Genomic DNA, 23,656 nt, shown 5'->3' with positions numbered 1-23,656 from the left:
GAATTTATGTCCTTAGAATTGTCTTCAACACATATAGACTTTTCTCAAGATTTTCAATTGATTGGTTACAATTGGAGGTATACGATCTTAATGACCCTGGTAGTCAATGGGCCTAAAGCCAGAATGACTAATCAGCAAAAAAAAAAAAAAAAAAATTGTGTATTGAAGCAAGTACGACTGTACGATGAAGTTCAAAGAAGTAATACAAGATATACATGTGACTGAATATTTGGTAACATACAAAAAAGGTGTACATGTGACTGAAATATTTGGTGACATACAAAAAAAAGAGGATCATATTTAATTACTTTACAAAGCATAGCACTTAAAGTATACACAAATATATGTGTACAGAACCCTGGGGAAGAACGCTCCTCGACGCTCTCATGTTTCTTCAAAGACGCTTGGCGTCGCCCGAGCGAATTTAGTTCATTAAACAGGACGAGCGAGGAGGGAACGGACGCTTCACACTACCTTTTGGTAGGTATGTTCAGGGTTATTTAGCCTAAGGTGTGCGTTTCCACAAGACTGTATACAGCAGTCTTAGCGATAGACAGTGAGATGTCTCGTAAGGATCACGGGACTGGACATATTCTTAAAGGACGAGAGGCACATATTAAAGCAGACCATATCTTAAAAAGGAAGAAATAGAAATATACTTAAGTAAGAGGAAACTGTATATGAGAGCATTGAGGTCGAGCCTAGTGACTAATGAAGTTTACTTTTGGGCTGCCTCTACTGCTATTCAACTCCAGGTAATTTTAAGGTGCAATTAAGTGATACTAATTCTATAAGGTGCTGTTTATGAAAGTGCTACTGTCTAAGTGCCACAGAAAAGGTGTTGGAATAAACATTGTTATTTGAAGGTGCCATGTTATTATCCGGGGTTTCCACAAGCTGATAACTTTGTGGGGCGGGGCGGCGCCGGAAGTGAATGAAGGCAATTAAGTATGAATATGTACATGTGTATATATGCCTGGGTATGTATATATGTTGCGAGGTATACGTACGTGTATGTGCGTGTATGTATATTTGTGTGTATACGAGTGGATGGCTTTCTTAGTCTGCTTCCTGGCGCTACCTCACTGACACGGGAAATGGAGATGGTTTTATATATATATATATATATATATATATATATATATATATATATATATATATATATATATATATATATATATATATATATATATAACACTTTTTTAGATGATTTAAGTTACCACTTTTCGTTCTTAAATTCGTATCTCTTTTTGAAAACTGTATAAACATCCTATGAAGCAAAAGAAGTAGAAACATCTCGTATTTCCCTTACAAACACACAAACGTCTCCACATTGGAACAAAATATCTACAAAAATCATAATAAATATATCAATAATTCTTAATCATTATATCATTATATATTATCTTTATACTAATATTACTATTCATTGTGCACTTTGTTCCTCGTAAAATAAGTAACCACATCGAAGAAGGGAAACTTCCCTTAGACGCTCACCTTGCTAGCTCACGTGTGGAGACTCATCTTAGACGCTCACCTTGCTAGCTCACGTGTGGAGACTCATCTTAGACGCTCACCTTGCTAGCTCACGTGTGGAGACTCATCTTAGACGCTCACCTTGCTAGCTCATGTGTGGAGACCAATCTTCCATCATCTCCAGTGGCATCACACCAGACGTGAAGACGGAGCACCGTACATTATCATCCTGCATACGAAAGAAAAAGAAAAAATCCATCATACGTTAACTGGCTACGGTGTTGATCGCTTGAGGGCGAAGGTGTGACACCCCTATTGACCACGACGGCGGTACGACCCGTGAACACGACGGTACGTCGGTACGAGCAATGAGCAAGACGGTACGACTCTACAGTATGATGGTAAGGTCAGAGCGCACGACGGTACGATCTCTGGGTACCATGGATTGGGTTTTATTGATCTAATCTCCATAATTCAGCAAACATTCGTATGTCAAATAATAACTGAGATCAATAATACGTCTCAACCACAGTATTACCACAAAAAAAAATAGCGTTAAAGATCAATAAATAGAGCGTTGCGATGAGTTTTTTTTTTTTTTTTTTTTAGAAGGAAGGACAAATCGAATGCGACAAGTTATTCACACAATACTGAGCCAGGAACCAGCTCATTGTCATCCAGCCCTGCCGTCGCGCCATGAAGCACAGTGAATCCTTAGTGTCCTCGAGGGTCAGAATGTGCACCCATATGAACAATCACCGACATGGGAAACCTAAGTACAAGACGGAGGCCTTGAGATCATCCCCCCCTTACAGGAGGATACCAGCGACCAATTCCATGACGCGAAGTCTTCGCTGGCGAGCAAACTGCTGAATACACAGCAGACAGCACGCACTACACTATGCCATCAGTGTCTCATAGCAAATATCCCTTAAGGCGAAATGATTCACAATAAATATATGACTATGAGCCTCCATTTACCGTCTTTATACTCTATGTTTGTGTATACATGTACGCGTGTACTTATCCAAGCTATACTGTATCTGTACTGAATCTATGAGACCCTCAGACCATACCTGATCAAACTCATTTCATATCCATATTTCTTTTTTTGTCGCCAGAGGGGGAAAGTTGATACTTCTTCGCTACCCACCCAGTGAAAACTGATGCAAAAGAGGACTCTGAGAGCACAAAAAGGCCTAGCGAGGACTCAGCTTCAATGATTGGAGAACGAGGCACAAAGCGACACACAAAGCCATGTCAATCAGGAGTGGACGGCAATAAATCATTCAGCGATTCACATGATAACCGAACCTGTTCGCAAAAACTAAAACGCACCGATTCCCTGTGTGGGTAATGACACAGTCAACAATATGCGTGACAGTGCACTGAATACATTGAACGCTCACTGTAACCCTCATGAGTTCTAACTTATATATTACTGTCCAAAATATGTATATTGACAGAGACTCCCATCATTGTACTCTGTCCTCAATCCCACGTCTTGTCTGGTACGCACCTGAATTTATATTACTATCTAAACTCAAGTCTGTGTCCCATTGCTCTGCGTGTTGCCCTAACTAAGCTGCTCGATAATGATTAAGTATTCATAATAGCTCTGCAGACGTTGGTACCTTTAATTGTGGCCATTCCAGTACCATCGAACGCTGGTGGTGTGTTTCAAACTTTATGTACAACTCTTTTTCTGATATTTCCGGACAAAACTGAAAAGAAAAAAAAATCACTTGTTGATTCCGTTTGAACGATCTACTTAATTTCAAATTATTTCCTGTTACAACTTTATCCTCGCTGATAAAGAGAAAATAATTCTGCTTTCTTTTAAAAACTAAACCATAACTAGCCAGCCATTCACATAATCAAAAACCTATCAGCCAGATCTAAATAACTAGTTCTTCTTAGTTTAACCTATCTAAGGTTAGGTTACATAAGGTATACTTTAACAAGTTGGCTTTCTAACGAGACAAATATATTTCGATACTCCTTTGCGTGAGCACACTTGAGCAGAGATAAATAAACATGTTTAGAAAGATATCATTCAGGGTGGATCGAGTGCGTCCTTGATACAAATCACAGGATGTCTCCTCCATTCGTTGTTCATTCTGGAAGTAAAAACATCAGGCGATGGACATAAGCACTTCATGATGTCATGATACGAAATACGTAAATTTTATTTTGAGGATAAAACAGTAATGAAGAGAAGGATACATTATGTATACAAATGGATTTACAATGTGACAATAATTCTCCAACACTTTACGACTTTGAAAAGATACACGCCCTGCATGGCGCAGTCCGAGACGAATGGTACAGGAATGTTAGATCAATATGATCACTTCTGCTGCAGCTACGGGTGAGGTAAGACATGCACGTCTCTAACTTCATGATATTCACCACACACCCACATCGGAAAGTACGACAAAAGAACAGTTATAATGTAATTGATATCCATTAACGATGTGTCTTCAACTTGGCGTCTTGGTACCGGTGTGGACAGCTGAGTGGAATTTACCTATTCACTTACGGTTGTGTCGTAAAGTTAACCACTTCAGCACGACCTTACGACCCATGGGCGCGGAGTTAGGACTCTTTGGTCTGGTGGCATGGCTTGTGACCTGACGCTGTAAGGGTCAGGTCAGAGGCCACACCATCATCATACGCAAACCTCGTCTCGTCGTGCTCATGAGTCCTACAGTCGCACTGTCGTGTTCACTGGTCGTACAGTCGTGCTCACGAGTCTAACTGTCGTGCTTAAGAGTGTTAGGTCACCGAGGGAATGGAATACAGTTTTAATCATACAGACCTTCCCCACAGTCCATGAGACCGTTCGCATATCGACTAACCTTCAGCTGGGAGGCATGACGGGCTAACGAACATCTTTTATTAAAGTGGGTGTGGTTTTGTAAGGCACGATCAGAATTTACCTTCCCAATCGTCTAAGTCTAGGATAAGACGGGTTAGATTAGATAACCGTTACCTTACGTTACGTTAGGATAAGTTAGGTAAGGGTTAGTTTAGATTACGGTCAAGTTAGGATAAGTTAGGTAAGGGTTAGTTTAGATTACGGTTAAGTTAGGGTTAGTCAGGTAAGGGTTAGTTTAGATTACGGTTAAGTTAGGATAAGTTAGGTGAGGGTTAGTTTAGATTACGGTTAAGTTAGGTAAGGGTTAGTCTGAATTACTTCTGGTTTTGAGAGGTTAGTTTGACTCGATTATCATTTCCAGCTTCTACAATTGCGAAATGATGAAAATGCCTTCAGTATACAATGTACTTACAGATCAATAGCTCTGTCATCACCTGACTGTGTATGTGCGTGCGTTTGTGTCCTAGATACAGACAATTACATTAAGAAAATAATGAAATATCATCAGAAAACGAGGCAATACCATCTGATGTTGCAAGATACACACAGAGTATCTTGTGGTGACCCACAGTGTTATGCACGCTCACGACGCCCTAACTTAGTGGCAGGTCACGGCTGGTGACCTCACCTGACCTAATCACCTCCGGAGAAATGAGTTTGGTGAGACATCACGAGAGCAAAACATGTCCGAGTCAAAGGCCATCTTGGATGAAACAAACGGCGAGGAAAAAGTTAGCGGAAATCAATAAGGGCTCCACAGGTGTTTGTACTTAAGACTATAGGAGGAAGAGAATTCCACCGCTCAGCTGTTCGAGGGAGAGAAGGAGGTATCCTAACGGTCAATCCTCGAATGGCTGGTCACCACCAAAAAACTGCTGGAAGCGTTGGGTGTTGGGTACGTGGCTAAGACTCTCTCTCCCCTCTCCCTCCAGAGAATGCTGGAGAGGCTGGAGTTGTCGTTCGCGTGTGGGGGCATGGCGGCCCTGGCAGGATGGTTGGCGTGGCGTCTCTATTCCCGCCCACATCATCCTAAAGAGTGAGTACCCACACCTCCCTAGGCATTTCTCGGTACACACACACATACACACACCACACTATGACGTATCTAAGCGTGTCCTCATCTTTCCCTTGATGTGTGCATTCACTGCACACCTAATGGTAAGTACATATTGGACCTTACTTATCAGTTATTTTCCCTCTACCAGTCGGAAGTAATTATTATCATTATCATAAAAAGAAACACAGACACACATAAGTATAGAACTCCCTCCTCATAACGTACATGTACGCAATTACACACTTTCACACCTATATGGCATTATATCGCTCATGTAAACGTCCTACCTATCAAACAGAATACACCGTACGACCTGAAAGCTGTGTGCATATGAACATGAGTGTGCACAAGGATCACACGTAACACTCACCACTTGGGCACCAGAAGAATCTATGAGACGAAAGGCTTGTGATACCACTCCATGTAACACAGAGGCGGAGGCGAGTATGAGTGTGTGTGTGTGTGTAAAGGTACATATATATATATATATATATATATATATATATATATATATATATATATATATATATATATATATATATATATATATATATGGCTGCTCTTAAGAAAAACAGAAATGTTAAGGACCCTTCCTCTGCATAGTACTAACTGACCCTAAAGTTCAGGTCAAAGGATAGTGGCATGTTACGTCGCAGCTGTACCATCGTGCTCAAAGGTCATACTGTCATATCTAACAGGTTAACTACGGTAAGTGACCTTATGAGGGGTGGTTGGTCATTTTCCTGACGGGGCACCTCGTTAGACTTAGTGGTCTGTATATCACTATTCCCGTAAGTTTATCCAGAGTTAAACATAACACTATTTTTTTCCCCCTTTCTCTACAAGGCTGTATGTTAAATTACCTTTGCCTTACTTGCCGGCAGGTGGGAGGAGGTGGGCGAGGTCAGCGACCTGACCATCTTCCCGCTCAAGTCTGGTCGGGGTGTGTCGGTGAAGCAAGCCCAGGCCACCACCCATGGCCTCGCCCATGGCGAACTCCAGGACAGGTCAGTCAACATCTGCCCCCCCCCAGGAAGGTAAGACGTACGCGTTAGTGACGCGAATCAAGACCGACTTTCCACAGCACGTCTGAGTTCATCTCCTGAGTGATATAAACCTGCAAAAGGGGAAAAGAGAAATTAGGCAAAATGGTGTCAAAAACCACAGACCTTTTGGACACAGTCTTTCTCTTTCTCTCCCTAAATCTATGACTTTTTTTTACTCTATCAATATGAATGTCGTGATTAATGATAACAGACTCAGGCTCAATCCCCCTGGTAAAAACAACGAAGGAGTTCCACAGGGCGTTCATGGTGGTGACGGCGGAGGAACACAGGTTCGTAGGAGGGCGTCACACGGGCAGGCTCCTGACGGTGGCGCTGACGGTGAAGGATGACGTGGTCACCCTCGAGGCCCGGGCCGCCGCCCAACCGGTTCAGTTCAACCTCAAACACGTCCTCGAGAACCCAGAAATCGTCCACGCCAGGCAAGCAGGAAAGTTTCAATTTCCTCGTAATATCTTATTTCGTATGAGATGCCGAGCAAAAAAGTTAGTTAAATAATGCAAAACGCAAAAAATTTATCTACAAATACCCCTAAAATATTTCTGTGATCTTTAAGACCTTATTTCCGGAGGTAAATCTGTAAGTAATACATTTTCTAAAGAATACAGACTGGTGTTGCAGAATGTGGGGAGACGCGGTGAGAGGCGTGGACTGTGGAGATGAGGTTGCTGAGTGGCTCACCCACATGCTGTACAACGGAGCCACACAGGTTCGACTGCTGTACAAGGGAAATGTCATGGAGAAGAGGCCGGCTATGAAGCCACGTTACTTCGAGTTCCCGAAGTTCCTCAAGACAGACAGGGTAGGTAGGTAGGTCAAGACCACCTTACATCTCTCTGAGGAGCTAAGCTCACTGAGGCTCTCATGTTTTCCTCCCTGGCCCTGGTTGATGCCTTTTCTTTCTGCCTCACACACACACAAGTAGCGAGTTGCCAGATGTTCGTAATCAGTTCACAAGCACATCACCCAGTTCACACATTACACTCTACTGAATGTAATATACATAACTCTTTATTCTTGACGCCAAGAACGCATTAATCTTATATCTAACATTTCCAGCGGTGAGCACTACGAGCTATCCAACCCTGTCTCATGATGAAAATGTCGTAGATACTTGGGGACTCTATCCCAGATGCAGTGTACAATGCTGACCTTGCTGTTCCCAGTGCACAGTGTTCATACCACCGGTAAAAACACCTCACAGTGATCAGATTTCATCAGATGTTCCAGCTGGCCCGTCTAAACTTTCCCCCTCTGCTTCACCTTCACCTCACAGTGATCAATTTCATCAGATGTTCCAGCTGGCCCGTCTACATTTTCCCCTTCTGCTTCACCTTCACCTCACAGAGATCACTTTCATCAGATGTTCCAGCTGGCCCGTCTACATTTCCCCTTCTGCTTCACCTTCACCTCACAGAGATCACTTTCATCAGATGTTCCAGCTGGCCCGTCTACACTTTCCCCTTCTGCTTCACCTTCTTGTATTGGTCTCAATGTATCTCTCTGGGGCAGATGTACTACGCTGACACCTGCGCCTACCTGGTAACTTCACAGTCGTCGCTGAAGGATCTCAATTCTCGCCTGGAGGACCCCGTCACCATGGCCAACTTCCGGGCCAACATCACCGTCCGCGGGGCGCCGCCCTTCGACGAAGATGACTGGACATATCTGAAGATCGGCCAGGTGGTTCTCAGAAAGCTGAAGCCCTGCGAGAGGTGAGGCCTTCAAGGTGCCATCTGGAGTTCCATAGGCCTCAGCCTTGTGAGGTAATGGTTTAAAGACAGAAGCTTTGCCATCTGGAGTTCCAGAGGCTCCAGTCTTGTGAAGTAGTGGTTTAAAGACAGAAGCTTTGCCATCTGGAGTTCCTGAGGCTATAGCCTTGTAAAGTTGTGTTCCTGAGACTAAAACTATACAGATAGTACTCTGGAGGCTAGGAAACTGACAAGCCGTAGTCTACAGGCTTGCCAAATGATGTTCCAAAGGCTAAATCCTAGAATACAGAGATTACATTCTTGTGAAAGCACGTTCCAGAGGTGTTCGTGAGGTGTTCAAGTGATGTTCAGAGCTGCGACTCTATCTAAAGGTGTTTCAGAAGCTGGTGATACACTAGTATTCCAAATAGTGTTGATCTAGCCGCTAGACTCCAGCGGGTAAAGAACCTCGAGGGTTTACCTCCTGCGTGCTGTTGTATACCTGGGTCTTAGATGTTTTGGAGGTTCTTAGTTCACGGGCCAGGTAGCGAAGACTCCTCTTAATTTTCATTCCCAGTCAGGTGTTGCACAGGCTGTAGATCTAGCTCATGATCCTCCAAAGGCTGTAGCTCTGTGCGGGATAAGGTCATACACCATTGCTTTGTCCTAGGGGAAATTACTGCTCAGGATTACCACAGCAGATCTTTATCACCAGACATTATCAATCAGCATTACGATTATTCATGTATCCATTCGCTTCAGTATTGCGATTATTCATGTATCCATTCGCTTATCATACAGAGGAAGTGTTTGACCTCAAGACTTAATAGGGGTCGACCTTAAACTACTACTACTACGCTGTTCTCCCTCAGGTGTATACAAACAACGGTGGACCCAGAGACAGGGGAACGACACCCTAAGCACGAACCAATCACAACCCTCCGCTCGTGAGTACTGGGTGGGTGGGTTGGGTGAGGGGGGAGGCTGGAGAGAACGAGAGAGCGTGGGAATATAGGGGCTGCGTGGTAGACAGATGCAAGACGGGAATAACGAGGAAAATATAATAGGAGGGCAGGAGAGGGGAGACACCAAGTGACAGAACAACAGGCAACGAGGAATGATGCATGAGGAGAGGTCGAATTAGGAAAAGGAATAGGGAGGCAATAAGGGAGACAGGAAATCAAAAGGAATATGAAGGAATAGGGAGGCAATTAGGGAGACAGGAAATCAAAAGGAATAGGAAGGAATAGGGAGGCAATTAGGGAGACAGGAAATCAAAAGGAATAGGAAGGAATAGGGAGGCAATAAGGGAGACAGGAAATCAAAAGGAATAGGTAGGAACAGGGAGGCAATTAGGGAGACAGGAAATCAAAAGGTATGGGTAAAGAAGTGGATGAAAGGAGAGAGGAGAGGAGACTAGGAATCAGCAAGAGGTAGAGAGCGATGGAGCTACGGATGAAAAAAAAAAGATGTAAAGAAACGGAAAAGAGTAGGTGAGGGGGGGGGGGAGAAAAGGCACAGAATAAAAGAAGGAAGCGAGGAAAGAGAAAGAGAGAGGGAGAGTGGGGGGGGGGCAGGAAAACTGCAACGGAGACAAAGAAAGAAAGGTAGGTAGGGAATACGAGAGAGAAACAGGGAAAGAGATTGAGAAAAAGAGAGAGAGAGAGAGAGAGAGAGAGAGAGAGAGAGAGAGAGAGAGAGAGAGAGAGAGAGAGAGAGAGAGAGATAATGGTGCAAAGCAATTTTAGGCACCTTGTGAAACGTGCCGTGCAAAACCTCAAGCACAACAAGTTCGACCCTTGGGCCTGACGTCCCCGCCCTTGGGGATCGGGTTAAAACAATCAGGACATCACCACAACCTGTCATCCCCAAGGGTCGTTCCCGTCTTGCTCAGGATGGCAATTTCCTAGTTACACTCACTTTCCACATCTACTGCAGATACCGGATGGTGACCGAGCCGGCCAAGCTGGCTAAGAAATGGGTCAAGAGCCCAATATTCGGCATCAACATGGCCATCGACGTCACAGGGCCACTCAAAGTCGGGGATGAAGTACTGGTGGCCAGAACGTAAACCATCCACAGCCTAGAGTCATCTGAGATTACTGCAGTGTGACTGAACTAATCTGGCCAGGATCAAGCTGAACTAGTGTGAGTGTCTACGATCCGAGTGAACTAAGACGGCCACGGTAACACCTAGGTTGGTCACGATCTGAGTCAAATAGTGTAACCCTCTGGCTGACCTACAAGTGACAAAGGTCTAACTGAGCTATAAACAGACGAAAACGGATCTAAAAGCAGAATAATCAGACTATACGAAGGTAAACAACTGGTACCTGTTAAGCAGTTGATGGCAATGAATAGGGACCACTGCGTTTGGAGGTCAAGCAAAAAATCATTAGAGTTGTTGATACAAATTCTACTTGCCTCTTAAAGATTACGTAGTGACACAAGGCCTCGGTGCTCCATGACGAGGTAATCTGCTACTGTTCTATATATTCCTATATGTGGTAGAAAAGACGACGGTGAGAGTATGACCATCCCAAACAACTTTAATCTTCCCCAATACCTACCCCTGCCTCACCTGCCCGGGGTCTTTACCAACCTGTCAACAAAACAGTCACCCCCCTTTTTTAATAAATTCCACTGCAATACCGTCCAAACCCGCTGCCTTGCCGGCTTTCATCTTCCGCAAAGCTTTTACTACCTCTTCTCTGTTTACCCGTCCCTCTCCACCACACAACAGGGCATGTAAGTTCATCCCCCCCCCCGTATACCATCAATCATGTGGAACTCAACACACAATCCTCCCGATTCTCTCCGACCATCAACCGGACCTTATCCAGCCCTCTGGAAAAGCTAACTTTCACCGTTTCTCGCCACCTTCACCCACCGGAGATCCCTCGTCCCCTAGTTGCAGCATGTCCGTCCAGGTTTATGCGGGATGCTTTAAGGAACAGCCTCATCCAGGCCACTGTGAACTCGTAAACCACCACATTAATATTTACGTAAGGACTATCATTTTAATCCTACTACTACTACTACTATTGTTATTATCGTTTTTCATTACTATTTTTATAATTTCTATTATCATTATTCCGCGCGTGAACAGGCTAGGTCATTATTACCAGACACAAACACACTGCCCTGTACACACAGTGGAGACCACATATGGTCTTACACTTAAATACATGACAGCACATTTTCGACTGGTTGTAAAGACTGAGAAAATACGTATAAGTGGGGCTCATGTATTACTACGCTTCAAGCATTACAGTATCGTTTATCAATGCACTGCTGTATCTCAGGGTATTACTGTATCGAGTATATTACCTTATTGCATCTACCCAATCTAATGTTTATTAGTATAATTCATCTAACAAACAACAACCACATAAGAATGTCTCTAACCTCTTTGCAAGATGTGAACATAACAGTGTGTGTGTGTGTGTGTGTAAGTGGCAACTCTCGGTCTGCGCCACAAGTCACTATGACAGGACAACAACCAGCCTCGCCTAGCTGCTGGATTCACGTTAAGACCACATCATCGTAAGGTTTAAGCAGGTCTGTCTCTTGTGTATTGCTGTAGTTCGTCGAGTGCCATATATATATGCCTGTGTGTGTGTGTGTGTGTGTGTGTGTGTGTGTGTGTGTGTGTGTTTCGTGGAGAATCTGACGAATCTGACCGTCACATTATGCATTCCTTAAGTATTACAACCTACAAGGATACATACAAAGTCAGAGTGTGTGGATTCATAATCATATTCAATGAACACCCGAGGAAAATGCTGAGAGATTGTACGGCTTTGACAACCCTGGCAGTTGACAGGCCTTAGGGCTCAAAACAACTTTGTATGGACGTAAAGGATCTTGTGAAAGACCCCAAACCATCATACCTAGAACCATCCTGCCCGAAAATGATGACATCACACGTGATCTTATGTAAGAGGATAAACATCATCATTATTAACCTGCTCATGTAATTCTCACGTAATCGCCGCTGGCGCTGAAGAATTCAGGTCTCTCTTGTTTTCCTCAATCATGTAAAACGACGCTGAATATTGAGAACTTAAACTCATCAGTTGCTTCATAAGGTAAAGAATAAATCAGCAAAAGGAAAACTTAACTACACAGTCACTGGAACCGACACACTATACATTTTATCATCGTATGCGGGATAAAACATCGTTCGTCTGGCAGCTTTATCAAGATCCGCCTTGAACGATATCGGTTATACATATTCAATTGTACTGTTATATTTCCCCTTCAATAAAATCCATCTCAAAATCACCTTTACCTAAATATCTTCACATCTCTATCAATACATCATTCATTAGAACCTTCTATACAGCTGGAATGGGGAAAAGAAAAATAACTAAGTTTGTGAAAAAATATGTAATTGCTCCAGTGTTAGCGGCGAGTGTTGAACACAAGTGGTGGCCAGGCCAGGCATACTCTCAGTTGCTATCTTACCAGTGTTTGACTCACTCTCTTACTACCCTGGATGGCTCAGCTGCCACGTTCAACAGAAGCAAGTTCTTCAGTGTTTCACTATCCCAGTAAACTTTGAGGTAAGTTCCTCTGTGGCTAATGAAAACTTTAAAAGTTTAAAAGTCCGTGTCCATAAGCCTAGTCAGGATAATATAACCCGTTAAAGGTTAATAATCTCCCTAATCCATTTCCCTTCCTTCTATTCTCCACAACCCCCTCCCTCCATTAACCATCTTTCAAGACTTTAATTCCACCACTCAACGCACCTTACCTGCTTCTTATCACTGTTGACATATACCCTTATCTTCAAATGTTTAGATTACATAAGAAGCTTTTTTTGTCTTCCTCAAGGTTACCACAGGTGGTGTTCAGATAACGAAGATTTTTATCCTCTGAACAGTTGCTCTGATTACACAAAAGCTTGTATGCATATTAGTAAGAAGAACATGTCTCTCATACCAGGAGAGGTTTCTGTTCTTTGTAAAAGGGTGGAGTTTAAGGCAATGCAGCTCAGCAACTCTCTCATTCTGACGTCAAAACTTACTACCATTTGCCCTACGCTGCTCTGTTAGTTCTTTCCCTTCTTCTACATATGTTACTTTTCTCTTGAGAACTGGCTCCTTGCATACCCCCCATTAGCTAAAGAACATACTATTCAGCATGCCACTGCGTTATGTGATTAGTGTGCATTGTTAACTGCTCAAGATTGGACCGTTGTGATCTCTGTTTCTTTTCCATCGCTGCTAAACTTTGGAACTTTATATCATATCTCCTCAACCAGCTACAACTTATTCCTTTGGAAAGGTCTGGTTTTTAAATCCTCAAAAGCTGAGATTATTTTGTTTATTTCTCTTGCTCCCTTCTCACACGCGACTTTGTAACGAGGAGGCATTCTGCATGTAACTGGAACCCTCAACTGAGAAAACAAAAGAAGAAAACTAAGGTAAAATCCTGAATAATGTGGTTGCCCCAACACACCCAGTTAAATTCCTCACACCAGCCTTGCCCTACCGCAGCAAGGTCATCACCGCAACCTTACAAGTTCCTCCTCCTCCTAATCACACACACCAACACACGACCTACTTGTAGAAGCAGTGGCACAACTCAGCTAATATGTAAGACATATAATCCCACTGGACGAACTGACATGCAGAAAGGCCCCATGTGCTTGACGTGGACCGAGAGAATCTAGACGCACATACACGTCTCTCTTAGGGCCAAACTATGTATCATTTCATTGAGAGGACGACACGGGGTGATGGGGAGGACACGTTGTGGGGGGGGGAGGGGGGGAGACGGTGTGATGGGGTGAATAATAGCAGCTCAGGAGGCAGAGGAGGTTGGGCTCGTATGAGAAAACGACAGACAAGACACAAGAACCACCACGAGCTGACACGGAACAGGTTCCTCCTGAGGGAGGTTTTTGAACCCCTTGACTAGAGTATACGACCCTTAGGGACACGAAACCCCGGTCTTTGACCATCACACACACACGCGTGGATCTTACCGCCGTCTTGCTCAAGGGGTCGTGCCACCGCGCACGCGGGACAGCGTCGTGCTCAAGGGGTCGTGCCCCAGAGAGTGACAGCTCATGAATCACACCCGAGACAATAACCTCACATGAACCACTATGACTCACATGCTTCCTCCCATACCATTGTTTCTCCCAACCTTCCACAAACACCATTATCCCACCCCGCCTCATTATCAGATCCGCCCTACTCACAGCAACCGAGGGAAGATGACGACCAACTTGTACGTGCTTGAGTGAAAGTATATACGTCCATGGCTAACAAGGACCTGTGCCTCCGGAGTGAACTCATGATTTGTAAACAAACATCTGGGTGTATGATACGGGTTTTATACTCGTAAAAGGCCCTACCTTGGGTACCTTGTCTTTTTTTTTTCCACCAGTCATCACTGCATTCAACTTCTAATTCCTCAGCTCCTCTTTCTTCATTGGTATACTATCATTATTCTCAGTTTTCACCAAATCGAAATTGCTCTCTTGTCATGTACTTTACCCGAGTGCTTTCTTCTAACACTGAACAGAACTGCTGAGTATAAACCACATCAAATAAAAGAACGTATTCCTTGTATCCTCGGGTCTACCTTCCGTTTTCTAACATATGTAAATCAATCCTCTTGCTGTCTACAAAGAACCTGTATATATGTGAATTTCTCGATGTATGTACACTGAAGTGCTATGTGAGTACATCCAACATCAACAATGTAAACGCATGTCATATGACAGAAGGGTCAGGTCAGATACTAGGTTAATGTTTCATCAACAGTCTTTGCTTTGTCAGGATGTTGGAGAAGACAGCGGTGGGCGTGGCTGTGAGCGTGGGTGTGGGAGCGCTTGCTGGCTGGTGGGCGTGGAGACGATACACCTCGTTACAACTTCCTGATGAGTGAGTTTACAACCAAATATAAGTTGTGTTTTGTTGTCGGTTGATGAACAGATTAGCCACACTTCATATATATATATATATATATATATATATATATATATATATATATATATATATATATATATATATATATATATATATGTTTAATCACATAATCTTGTAAAGGTCAGCTTTAATCTTTAAGTTCAAGCAAATGCCTTCTGTATAAGTCCCTTCGTATACCTACTTCATCTGACCCCTAAGAATCAGGTCAAAGTTCAGCCTATCACACCAATGGGTCATTGTGTCATGCTCAAAAGGTTATCTTTCTTCGTGCTTGTCTGTTTTCTTCAGACATTTGTATGTGTGTTGCAACATTCCCCTGTCTTCAGGGTTGTGATGACAGCAAATGACATTTACTTGACTTGCCGGCAGGTGGGAGGAGGTGGGCGAGGTCAGCGACCTGACCATCTTCCCGCTCAAGTCTGGTCGGGGCGTGTCGGTGGAGCAAGCCCAGGCCACCACCCATGGCCTCGCTCATGGTGACCTCCAGGACAGGTCAGTCAGTTCACCCGGTGTCAGGAACGAGTCTTTCTAAACTCAGACTCTCACCACCACTCAACACTATCACCACCACTCTCTTCACCATTATCAACACCACCACCACCACTATCAAAAACAAAACTTCCCTGGAACAACTGTGTGTCTCGTATCAACAGCTCAATTAGACTTGACCTTCAAGAACTTATAAACACATTCCACGGGTACCGTGCATTTAATAACAAGCTTTACATTTCGTCAAAAAAAAAAAAATCTGATACCTTGGCATTTACCGTCTTGCTAAGCACCTTAAACTCTACATCAAAACTGCCAAAGTCAACAGATGACATAACGTACACATCAACTTGTACATATATTTAACATTCCTGCTTGAAGGTTAAGATGGCAGATCCTATATCAAACCCGACATACAAACACACACACACACACACACACACATTATATGACAACATTAGGAGGTCTACTCACATGCTAAAGAACCGACGAGAATAAAACATTAACTCCTTAACAACAACATTGCTACCCTACGGTACGATGGCTTGACCCTTAAAGGGTCAGGTCAAAGATCAGACCATCACATCTAAGGGGCTGCAACGTCATGCAAAAAGTGTAAATGTATTTAGAATCCTGCATACATACAAGTCTATAAATAAAGTCTGTCTTTACATACCTCCGTTTACAGAAGACTTTCCTCCAGTGTACCCCATGGTGAACAAGTGGGTAAAAGTTATCAAAGAAAAGTTAAAGGAAGAGCTAGGAATTTATCAATCTCAAAAAGCTTTAATAAACCTGAGACGAATGAATTCTTAGTTCTAGTTTTCCTTGTATCTGTTACCCACTGGCTGTGCATCTTGAGCCTCCAGCAAGCCTCCCTGAAAAGATAGGGAGATTGTGTTAACACTGATGATACAAACTGAAAGTTTATCTCAAAACCGTTTCCAAAGGATTATGTTTTTAATAATACACTGCTTCATGTTACTTCATATACTACTACAGCACTTTATAGACTAGTACAGCTTTTTTATATACTACTACACAGACAAAACCTTTCTCAAATGGGGGAAAAATACTACTCAAACACAATTTTGTTCTATTAACCTTCATAATTATTAACATCTCAATTTTGTTTACATTCATACCACATGGGTTCGTTGGCAAGAATCTGACGCAAATAATGTTTTGCTACGTCGCCTTCAAGACATTCCTAACTCACTTTGGGACGTCTTTGAGGTATATCCCGTTCTTAATATATTTTTTGACGTGAGTGGTACCATCTGAGTCCTTACAACGATAACTGCTAACGTGACTTTACCTCACCTAGTCCACTTCCATTTCAAAATTCTACATTTTCTGACTTTCCTTGAAACCTACTTGAAGAACGTACCTTTGAGACTTTGGCCATAGGACGCCTTTTCTTGTACTTCAATCTCTTCTTTGGTATCACATCTTAGGATAAGAACACCATAAAATGGCCAACAAAACGAGAAAGTGGTTTTCGGCATTGCTAACCAGCACCCGTCTGTTGATCTGAGCACCGTCAACGTTATGGAAAATATGTACTTATGCAAGTTGCCTTATTTACTATATTGCATATACTTGAATTGATAAATCACATAGTATTTTCTTATTCAAAATAATATACATGTAAAAAAGTTGAATTTAGTGAAATGCTAACATGACATTAGCGCAGTAGCAGGGTGATGAGTTAAATTACAAATTACCTTAGAATTACTGAATGGCAATTTCACTTTTCAGACACGCGTTATGATTGAAAAATATGTATCCGATATTTTTTCATTCAAAAGTAAATGAAAATTGCAAACTTATGGTTCCTATAAATGAAAATAAATGAAACAAATGAAGTAGAGGCTATTTTAAGATCTTAGTTTTGAAGAAGTTAATATGTCACATTAGCAGGGGTGATTAGTGATATTTTCTCGCATCAAAACCATTAACTGATGAGAGATCAAGACCTAAATAAGTACGGTATTTAACCATGATGTTAACGACCTTTTAGCATGACCGGACAGCACGAAACCTGGGTATGATGGCCTGCTCTTTGAACTGACCTCAGAGGATTAGATCAAAGGTCACACCATCATACCCAAGGGTCGTATCCTTGTACTCAAGGGTATTAATTTAGTGCCAAAGGACTTCCAAGGTGTAGTAGTTGGCGTTCCTGACTGTGGCGTATTCACGGGCCGCCCAGGGTCGAGCGCACAGGTTGGTATCCTGGATGTTGCTGTCAACCCACAGTGAACCCAGCTGTTCATCCACCCTTAGGAGGTGGTCGATAAAATGGGCACCTTGCTCATGTAAGGTATATATACACATAGCGTTCATGAACTGGCCTTTAAACCATAGATAATAATACTTATATGTTATACTTTTACTCCATCCAGGTCCTTCCTGGTGGTACAGGCAAAAGACTGTAGATTTGTGACGTGTCGCCAAGCAGGACGACTGACAATGGTGGCGCTGACATTAGAAGACCACACCGTCACACTTGAGGCTGACGGCTTCCCGCCAATCAAGTTTGACCTACAAAAAGCTCTCAGAGAGTGGAAGATTGTCCACACCAAGTGAGTGGAGGAAAGACTTTTCAACCCATAGCACTGTTATGAACGAATTGTCTAATTTGTGTAATATTTAATTCTGGATTCCGGTGGAACTGATTTTTTTTTTTTTTCAATTTTCTTTTCATGGAAGATGAACAGCTAGGTTTTGGGTATGTTAGGGTACTTTGGTTTGGTTTAGTTTCTGTTCAGCTAACGTTAGTGTCTCGGCTTCATCTATTCACCACCAGCAAATCTCAAACCAAATTCTCAGTTACCATCTAATTTAGAAACATTACCATGAACATTTCCCCCTAAAGGTGCATACAAATAAAAAAGCAATAATATATCTGTTCTCACGTAGCAATTTATCCATTATACAATATGTATTCAGCGAACTTTTCATTTACAAATTTTCTACAGCCCTCCAATTGTAATATGATTTACGTTAATTACTGTATTTCGTATTGGTTATTATTAAGATCCTGGTTGCAGCTTTCGCTCATTTATTCATCTCAGATTTATAAATACCTCGTGACTATAAACGGCAACTCTTATACATTTACCTCCACATCACTGAGAAAGAGGTGTACCAATTTACCAATGTGACACTGACAACGTTTTCTCCCGTTTAGAAAACAGTCTTTCCGGTAAATCAAATCGTAAATACCCGCAGGGTCTGGACTTATTATGCGCGAGGCGTAGACTGTGGAGACGAAGCTGCCAAGTGGCTTACCACTGTCCTCTTCAACGGCGAGACGGAGGTTCGACTGTTGTACAAAGGAAACTTGGTGGAGGACAGACCAGCTCGCAGAATGGACTACTATGACTTCCCACGGTATCGGAATAAAGATAGAGTGAGTGGGAGATCTTGTAACCTTAAGGTATGCTCTTAATACGAGTAAAATGAGCATGTAACCCTGATGTATGCTCTTAATACGAGTAAAATGAGCATGTTTATAGATACTGTAGGTTGGTACACGTATTACTCATATCTTTTGGTACCTCTTTTTCCTTCGATTTTCAACTGTTTTCAGTATGAGAAAGATTCAGTTAATAGTCTGTTCTTGGTAAATGATTCTCATCCAAGGCGTAAGAATCAGTGAGTAGTCTGTCCTTAGTAAATGATTCTCACCCTAGACGTAAGAATCAGTGAGTAGTCTGTCCTTAGTAAATGATTCTCACCCTAGACGTAAGAATCAGTGAGTAGTCTGTCCTTAGTAAATGATTCTCACTCAAGACGTACTACGCGGACACCTGCGCCTACCTATTGACGTCAGAGTCGTCGCTGAAAGACCTCAACGACCGCTTGGAAGACCCCGTCACCATGGCTCGTTTCCGGGCCAACATCATCGTCCGAGGGGCGCCGCCGTTCGACGAGGACGACTGGGCCTTCGTGAAGATCGGCCAAGTGGTCCTCAGGCTGATCAAGCCCTGCCAGAGGTGAGTACTTCGTAATGTTACTTGGGGCTTTAGCCTAAGGCTTTGGCTACCGTTTTCTTTTTGTCGATGATGTTGGGATCCTGGCCACCAGCCCCAAAGGCTGTTCCGTAGCCAAGAATCAGCACGTCAACATGCCCAAGATAACTCCAGATGTCCTATATTGAATCTAAAGGTTTCCTGTCGATTTCTCGTTTCTATTTGTCTCTCAACTCTTGCCTTGCTTGATGTTTAATGTCCCTCTGTTAACAGGATAGGAAGAATCATTCATGCTTTTCCACAGTCTCTTTAAACATGTTTAGTACTCCCTCTGTTAACAGGACAGGAAGAAGCATTCATGCTTTTCCACAGTCTCTTTACCGAGTATCGTTTGTAGATGGTTCTTAGTACAAACATTGGTGATGAGGTCACACATAAGGCATGGAGGGATTGTGTATGTAATGAACTGCATTGAAGTGTGTTCGTTAAACAATATAATGTAATGTAATGTTATATCCAAATATGTTACTAAGAAAATTTAGAGATAATGTTCACTACCTCCAAAACTTCGTAAATACTTTACTTTGTCTCTTTTTTTTCCTTTTATTGACTTCTTTGTATATCAATTAGTGCCTCTCGTTAATGTGGACTTTTGTCTGTGACTGGAGCCTTCACCATAAAAAAGTAAAACATTACTTGGAATTAACAAAGAGTTTGGAGTTTTGGACAGCCCGTGAGATGATGAACATCAGTTACTGGCGAAGTATTGTATTTAGTGACCCTTTCCTTTTCACAGGTGTATAACAACGACAGTGGATCCTACCACAGGTGAAAGGAACCCCGAACAGGAACCTCTCGCCTCCCTCCGTAGGTAAGTGTAGGGGAGGGGAGGGGTTAGACGGATGTGAGTGTAGGGTAGGGGAGGGGAAAGGAGGGACGGGGGTAAGTGTAGGGTAGGGAGGTATAGGGCAGTATAGGATGAGGATGGAAAATGTAGGGTCACAACATGGGCGGGTGGGCAGCGAGTTTCATGGAAGGGAATAAGCAGGTGGGAGAGGAAGGTTAAAATGGAGACGAATAAAAGGGGTTGAGGAATGGTAGGAGAGAGGGAATGGGTAATAAAGAGACTAGCATGAGGTGAGGCAGGGACACAAACAGGAGGAATGGGACGGTAGGAGGGAAACCAACAGGAGGGAAGGTATGATTAGGACAAATATGAACCTGTGTCACACAGTCGACCACAAAACATCACTGACTGTGTCCCCTCCGGTCACCACCCGAATTATGATGTTATTTCCATTCGTCCATTACGATATTTACACTAGTTCTTCCCTGTCACACAGGTTCCGGATACTGAGCGAGCCGCCCAGTTTGGCTAAGGCTTGGGAGGCCAAGCCTATCTTTGGCATTAACATGGGCATTGACGTCACAGGACCAGTGAAAGTAGGGGATAAGGTGCTGGTAGCCAGAGCCTCAGTGAACCCACAGATGACAATCTTCTAAGAAGTAACACACCGCAGGGAGAGTACTGGCTCAGACCTTCCCTAATGCAGCTAACTATTGTTTTCGGGGCACAAACAAGTTATTTTTCTTTGGATTAAGTAACATCAATCATTGTATTTTAACCAATAATAATATGTGTAAGCTCTCAAGTATTAATCTACTTCAGAATAATTATCTACCAATAATAATCATATGTGTAAGCTCTAAAGTATTAATCTACTTCAGAATAATTATCTACCAATAATAATCATATGTGTAAGCTCTCAAGTATTAATCTACTTCAGAATAATTATCTACCAAAATATAAGAAAAACTTGCAAGAATGTACAGGTATTGCTAAAAGGGGATCGGGATTCGATAACCTACTGTGCACCCCGTCCTTTGCACGGAGAGCAGTGGATCCTATCAAAGCTGTCCAAATGGTACACAAGGCATCAATCAAACAAGTTCCAATCCTATAAAAGGAATATACACATGTTGATAAATAAGGCTAGACAATACATCTGACACATCTATGCTAAGTAGAACCATAAACATAGGATTCATTTAAGTTCAAAGCGTTTTTACTTTGTACAAATGAGACTAAAAATGTAAGGTGACGTACGAAGTGTCTGAAAGACAGCTTCTTAGTACACTAATGAGAAAGGATGGCGAGTTCTGACGGCTCTCAACACTAACCTAACACCTCAGACGAACAGTATCATACAGTATTGTTAAAATTCTAACACTGTCTTGTTATCACCTGTTTTACGATCTACAACACTGAATGTATCACTAAATCACTAAAAGCTAATGTTACAATCTGTACATATGCTAAATAAAGAATTACTGAAGGAATTATTTTTTACTATGATTCATTTGAATTGTTTTGTGGTTCAAACTTCTGTTCTGAGGGTTAAACTGACTGTTAAACGAAGATCAAAGCACAAACAAGAATGCTCATACAGATGCATGACCTTACCAAGTAAAGTGGGTAGCACTGCGATCCACTAATCTCACTAGCCTGGGCGCAAGTTACAGCCAGCTGGGCTCACAGTCAACCCAGCTGTTCATCCTCTACTTAGGAACGGGCTAGTGAATGGGTAACTGGTGTAAGCTGCGGTATGTATACGTATGTTTATACATGTTAAGAAAATATATCTACATGCTACATCCACCAACGGGAAAATTCAACATCGTGCGCCTAGGATAATCTTCAGTCCACATACACTCACTGTGTAAGCACATGGCCCGGGCATTAAGTCAATGTCTGACAGAATCTATTTCCATGTGCTAGTGAAGTGCATAAATATGCAATTGAAGGAAAAATTCATTTATATTTATATGAAATTTAACTATAAAAATAGCTGTTACAATATCAGATCAATTACAACCATATTGGAATTATGGCATGCTTGTCCACATAGTCGACAATCTTCAAAAGATAACTATTCATCAAAATAGTTTTATTGGATGTGATTTTGAAAAATGCAAACGTATTTGTGTGTCAGCAACGAAAGACGTAAATTACTTGCAAAGTCATAGATAAGCTACGACTCATATTCTAGTGCAAGGGTTCTTATCCTGTGGACCATGGACCACTTGTGGTCCACGGTAGGATAAATAATTCTTTTTTACCATAAATACCCATTTCTAGGGAGGGTTTGGTTGGTATGATTTGTTCTGGATAGCGATTTCAGACCCAATATAATATTGGATATATGCTAAAAGTGGTTCACAGACGCAGCCGGTGTCTCTAAGCGATCTTATACGTAAAATGGTTATTAACCTCTGTATTAGAGGGCTGAAGTGCGATGTCTGGGATGATTATGCTACTTCGTCTTGTTAGACGGAAGTCATTGGAAAAAGAGGAACTGTAAACATTTAGGACGAAAGGCACCTTTATCTGCCTTTTGAAGTTTTAAAAAATTTCATTTTTTTTTTAAACTCTGTGTGTTAAGGTAAAACCACATTTTATGTAATGGAAACAGGTCCACCCATAGGTTCTACTACTACCTCAGCATAACAACTCGAAAATAATGACAACAAAATAATCCCGAAAGCATGACATCACTGAGCAGCGAAGGAAAACGAAAAGACAAAGATCGTAATGACTCCCTTGCAAAGGTGACGAGCAAACGAAACTGCCAATTTTATCCAATCATAAAGTCCGGTCATCTCCATCTCTGTTTAAAGAAATATTACACTATAGCATATTCATATTAGTATTTAGTTATACATCCAGTATTGCTAGCAGCTTTTTCCTATGATGTCCATATATTCATCATGTGCTTAGCAGCTCTGCCCATGCATTCATGCTTCCATCAATTTTAGCCTACATTCTTACATCCATTAATTCATTAATTCCTGCGTTGATCTACCTACCCATCCAACCCTGCAATCGTTCTGTACTATGTCTTTTCCTCACAGTGCTCCTATCAACCCATATCATGAAACTAGGAAATCATGTATAAATGAAACAAACTACTGTCTTTGACATTTAACGCAAACAAGCACATCAGCTCCTAGGGTAATGGCCAGGAGCGACAAGAGCTATGATTATACTGTAAGTTCTTCATAAAAAATAAA

The 23,656-nt window shown here is 42.3% G+C and overlaps 2 protein-coding genes across 3 annotated transcripts; both read left to right on the top strand.

The window, feature by feature from the left end:
* Nucleotides 1–310: 310 nt before the first annotated feature.
* LOC139751872 (mitochondrial amidoxime-reducing component 1-like) lies at nucleotides 311–11,454 on the top strand. The gene is made up of 8 exons (XM_071667514.1): nucleotides 311–480; nucleotides 5,290–5,393; nucleotides 6,299–6,421; nucleotides 6,718–6,900; nucleotides 7,100–7,280; nucleotides 7,991–8,193; nucleotides 9,042–9,116; nucleotides 10,108–11,454. The coding sequence occupies exons 2-8, from the start codon at nucleotides 5,293–5,295 to the stop codon at nucleotides 10,238–10,240; spliced, it is 999 nt and encodes a 332-aa protein (XP_071523615.1). The 5' UTR covers nucleotides 311–480; nucleotides 5,290–5,292; the 3' UTR covers nucleotides 10,241–11,454.
* A 162-nt stretch (nucleotides 11,455–11,616) lies between these two features.
* Nucleotides 11,617–21,925, top strand: LOC139751871 (mitochondrial amidoxime reducing component 2-like). Of its 2 annotated transcripts, none has more exons than XM_071667513.1 (8): nucleotides 11,617–11,730; nucleotides 14,967–15,071; nucleotides 15,486–15,608; nucleotides 18,014–18,193; nucleotides 18,843–19,023; nucleotides 19,407–19,609; nucleotides 20,382–20,456; nucleotides 20,929–21,925. In XM_071667513.1, the coding sequence occupies exons 2-8, from the start codon at nucleotides 14,968–14,970 to the stop codon at nucleotides 21,086–21,088; spliced, it is 1,026 nt and encodes a 341-aa protein (XP_071523614.1). In that variant the 5' UTR covers nucleotides 11,617–11,730; nucleotide 14,967; the 3' UTR covers nucleotides 21,089–21,925. The 2 variants fall into 2 exon arrangements, with proteins under 2 accessions (XP_071523614.1, XP_071523613.1); XM_071667512.1 differs by lacking the exon at nucleotides 11,617–11,730 and adding an exon at nucleotides 12,582–12,737.
* Nucleotides 21,926–23,656: the final 1,731 nt, after the last annotated feature.

This window comes from Panulirus ornatus, chromosome 12, assembly GCF_036320965.1.
Source record: "Panulirus ornatus isolate Po-2019 chromosome 12, ASM3632096v1, whole genome shotgun sequence".
NCBI classification, from domain to species: domain Eukaryota; kingdom Metazoa; phylum Arthropoda; class Malacostraca; order Decapoda; family Palinuridae; genus Panulirus; species Panulirus ornatus.
Note: the sequence above shows the minus strand (reverse complement) of the source record. Positions and strands in the feature narration are given on the sequence as shown.

What these genes read in the sequence shown, in the direction of transcription:
- LOC139751872 (XM_071667514.1), top strand. Translation starts at nt 5,293, where the DNA reads ATGCTGGAGAGGCTGGAGTTGTCGTTCGCGTGTGGGGGCATGGCGGCC. An exon ending in CATGGCGAACTCCAGGACAG is followed by an intron (nt 6,422 to 6,717) that starts GTCAGTCAACAT and finishes GGAGTTCCACAG; the next exon opens with GGCGTTCATGGTGGTGACGG. An exon ending in CCAGAAATCGTCCACGCCAG is followed by an intron (nt 6,901 to 7,099) that starts GCAAGCAGGAAA and finishes CTGGTGTTGCAG; the next exon opens with AATGTGGGGAGACGCGGTGA.
- LOC139751871 (XM_071667513.1), top strand. Translation starts at nt 14,968, where the DNA reads ATGTTGGAGAAGACAGCGGTGGGCGTGGCTGTGAGCGTGGGTGTGGGA. An exon ending in TCGTTACAACTTCCTGATGA is followed by an intron (nt 15,072 to 15,485) that starts GTGAGTTTACAA and finishes ACTTGCCGGCAG; the next exon opens with GTGGGAGGAGGTGGGCGAGG. An exon ending in CATGGTGACCTCCAGGACAG is followed by an intron (nt 15,609 to 18,013) that starts GTCAGTCAGTTC and finishes TACTCCATCCAG; the next exon opens with GTCCTTCCTGGTGGTACAGG.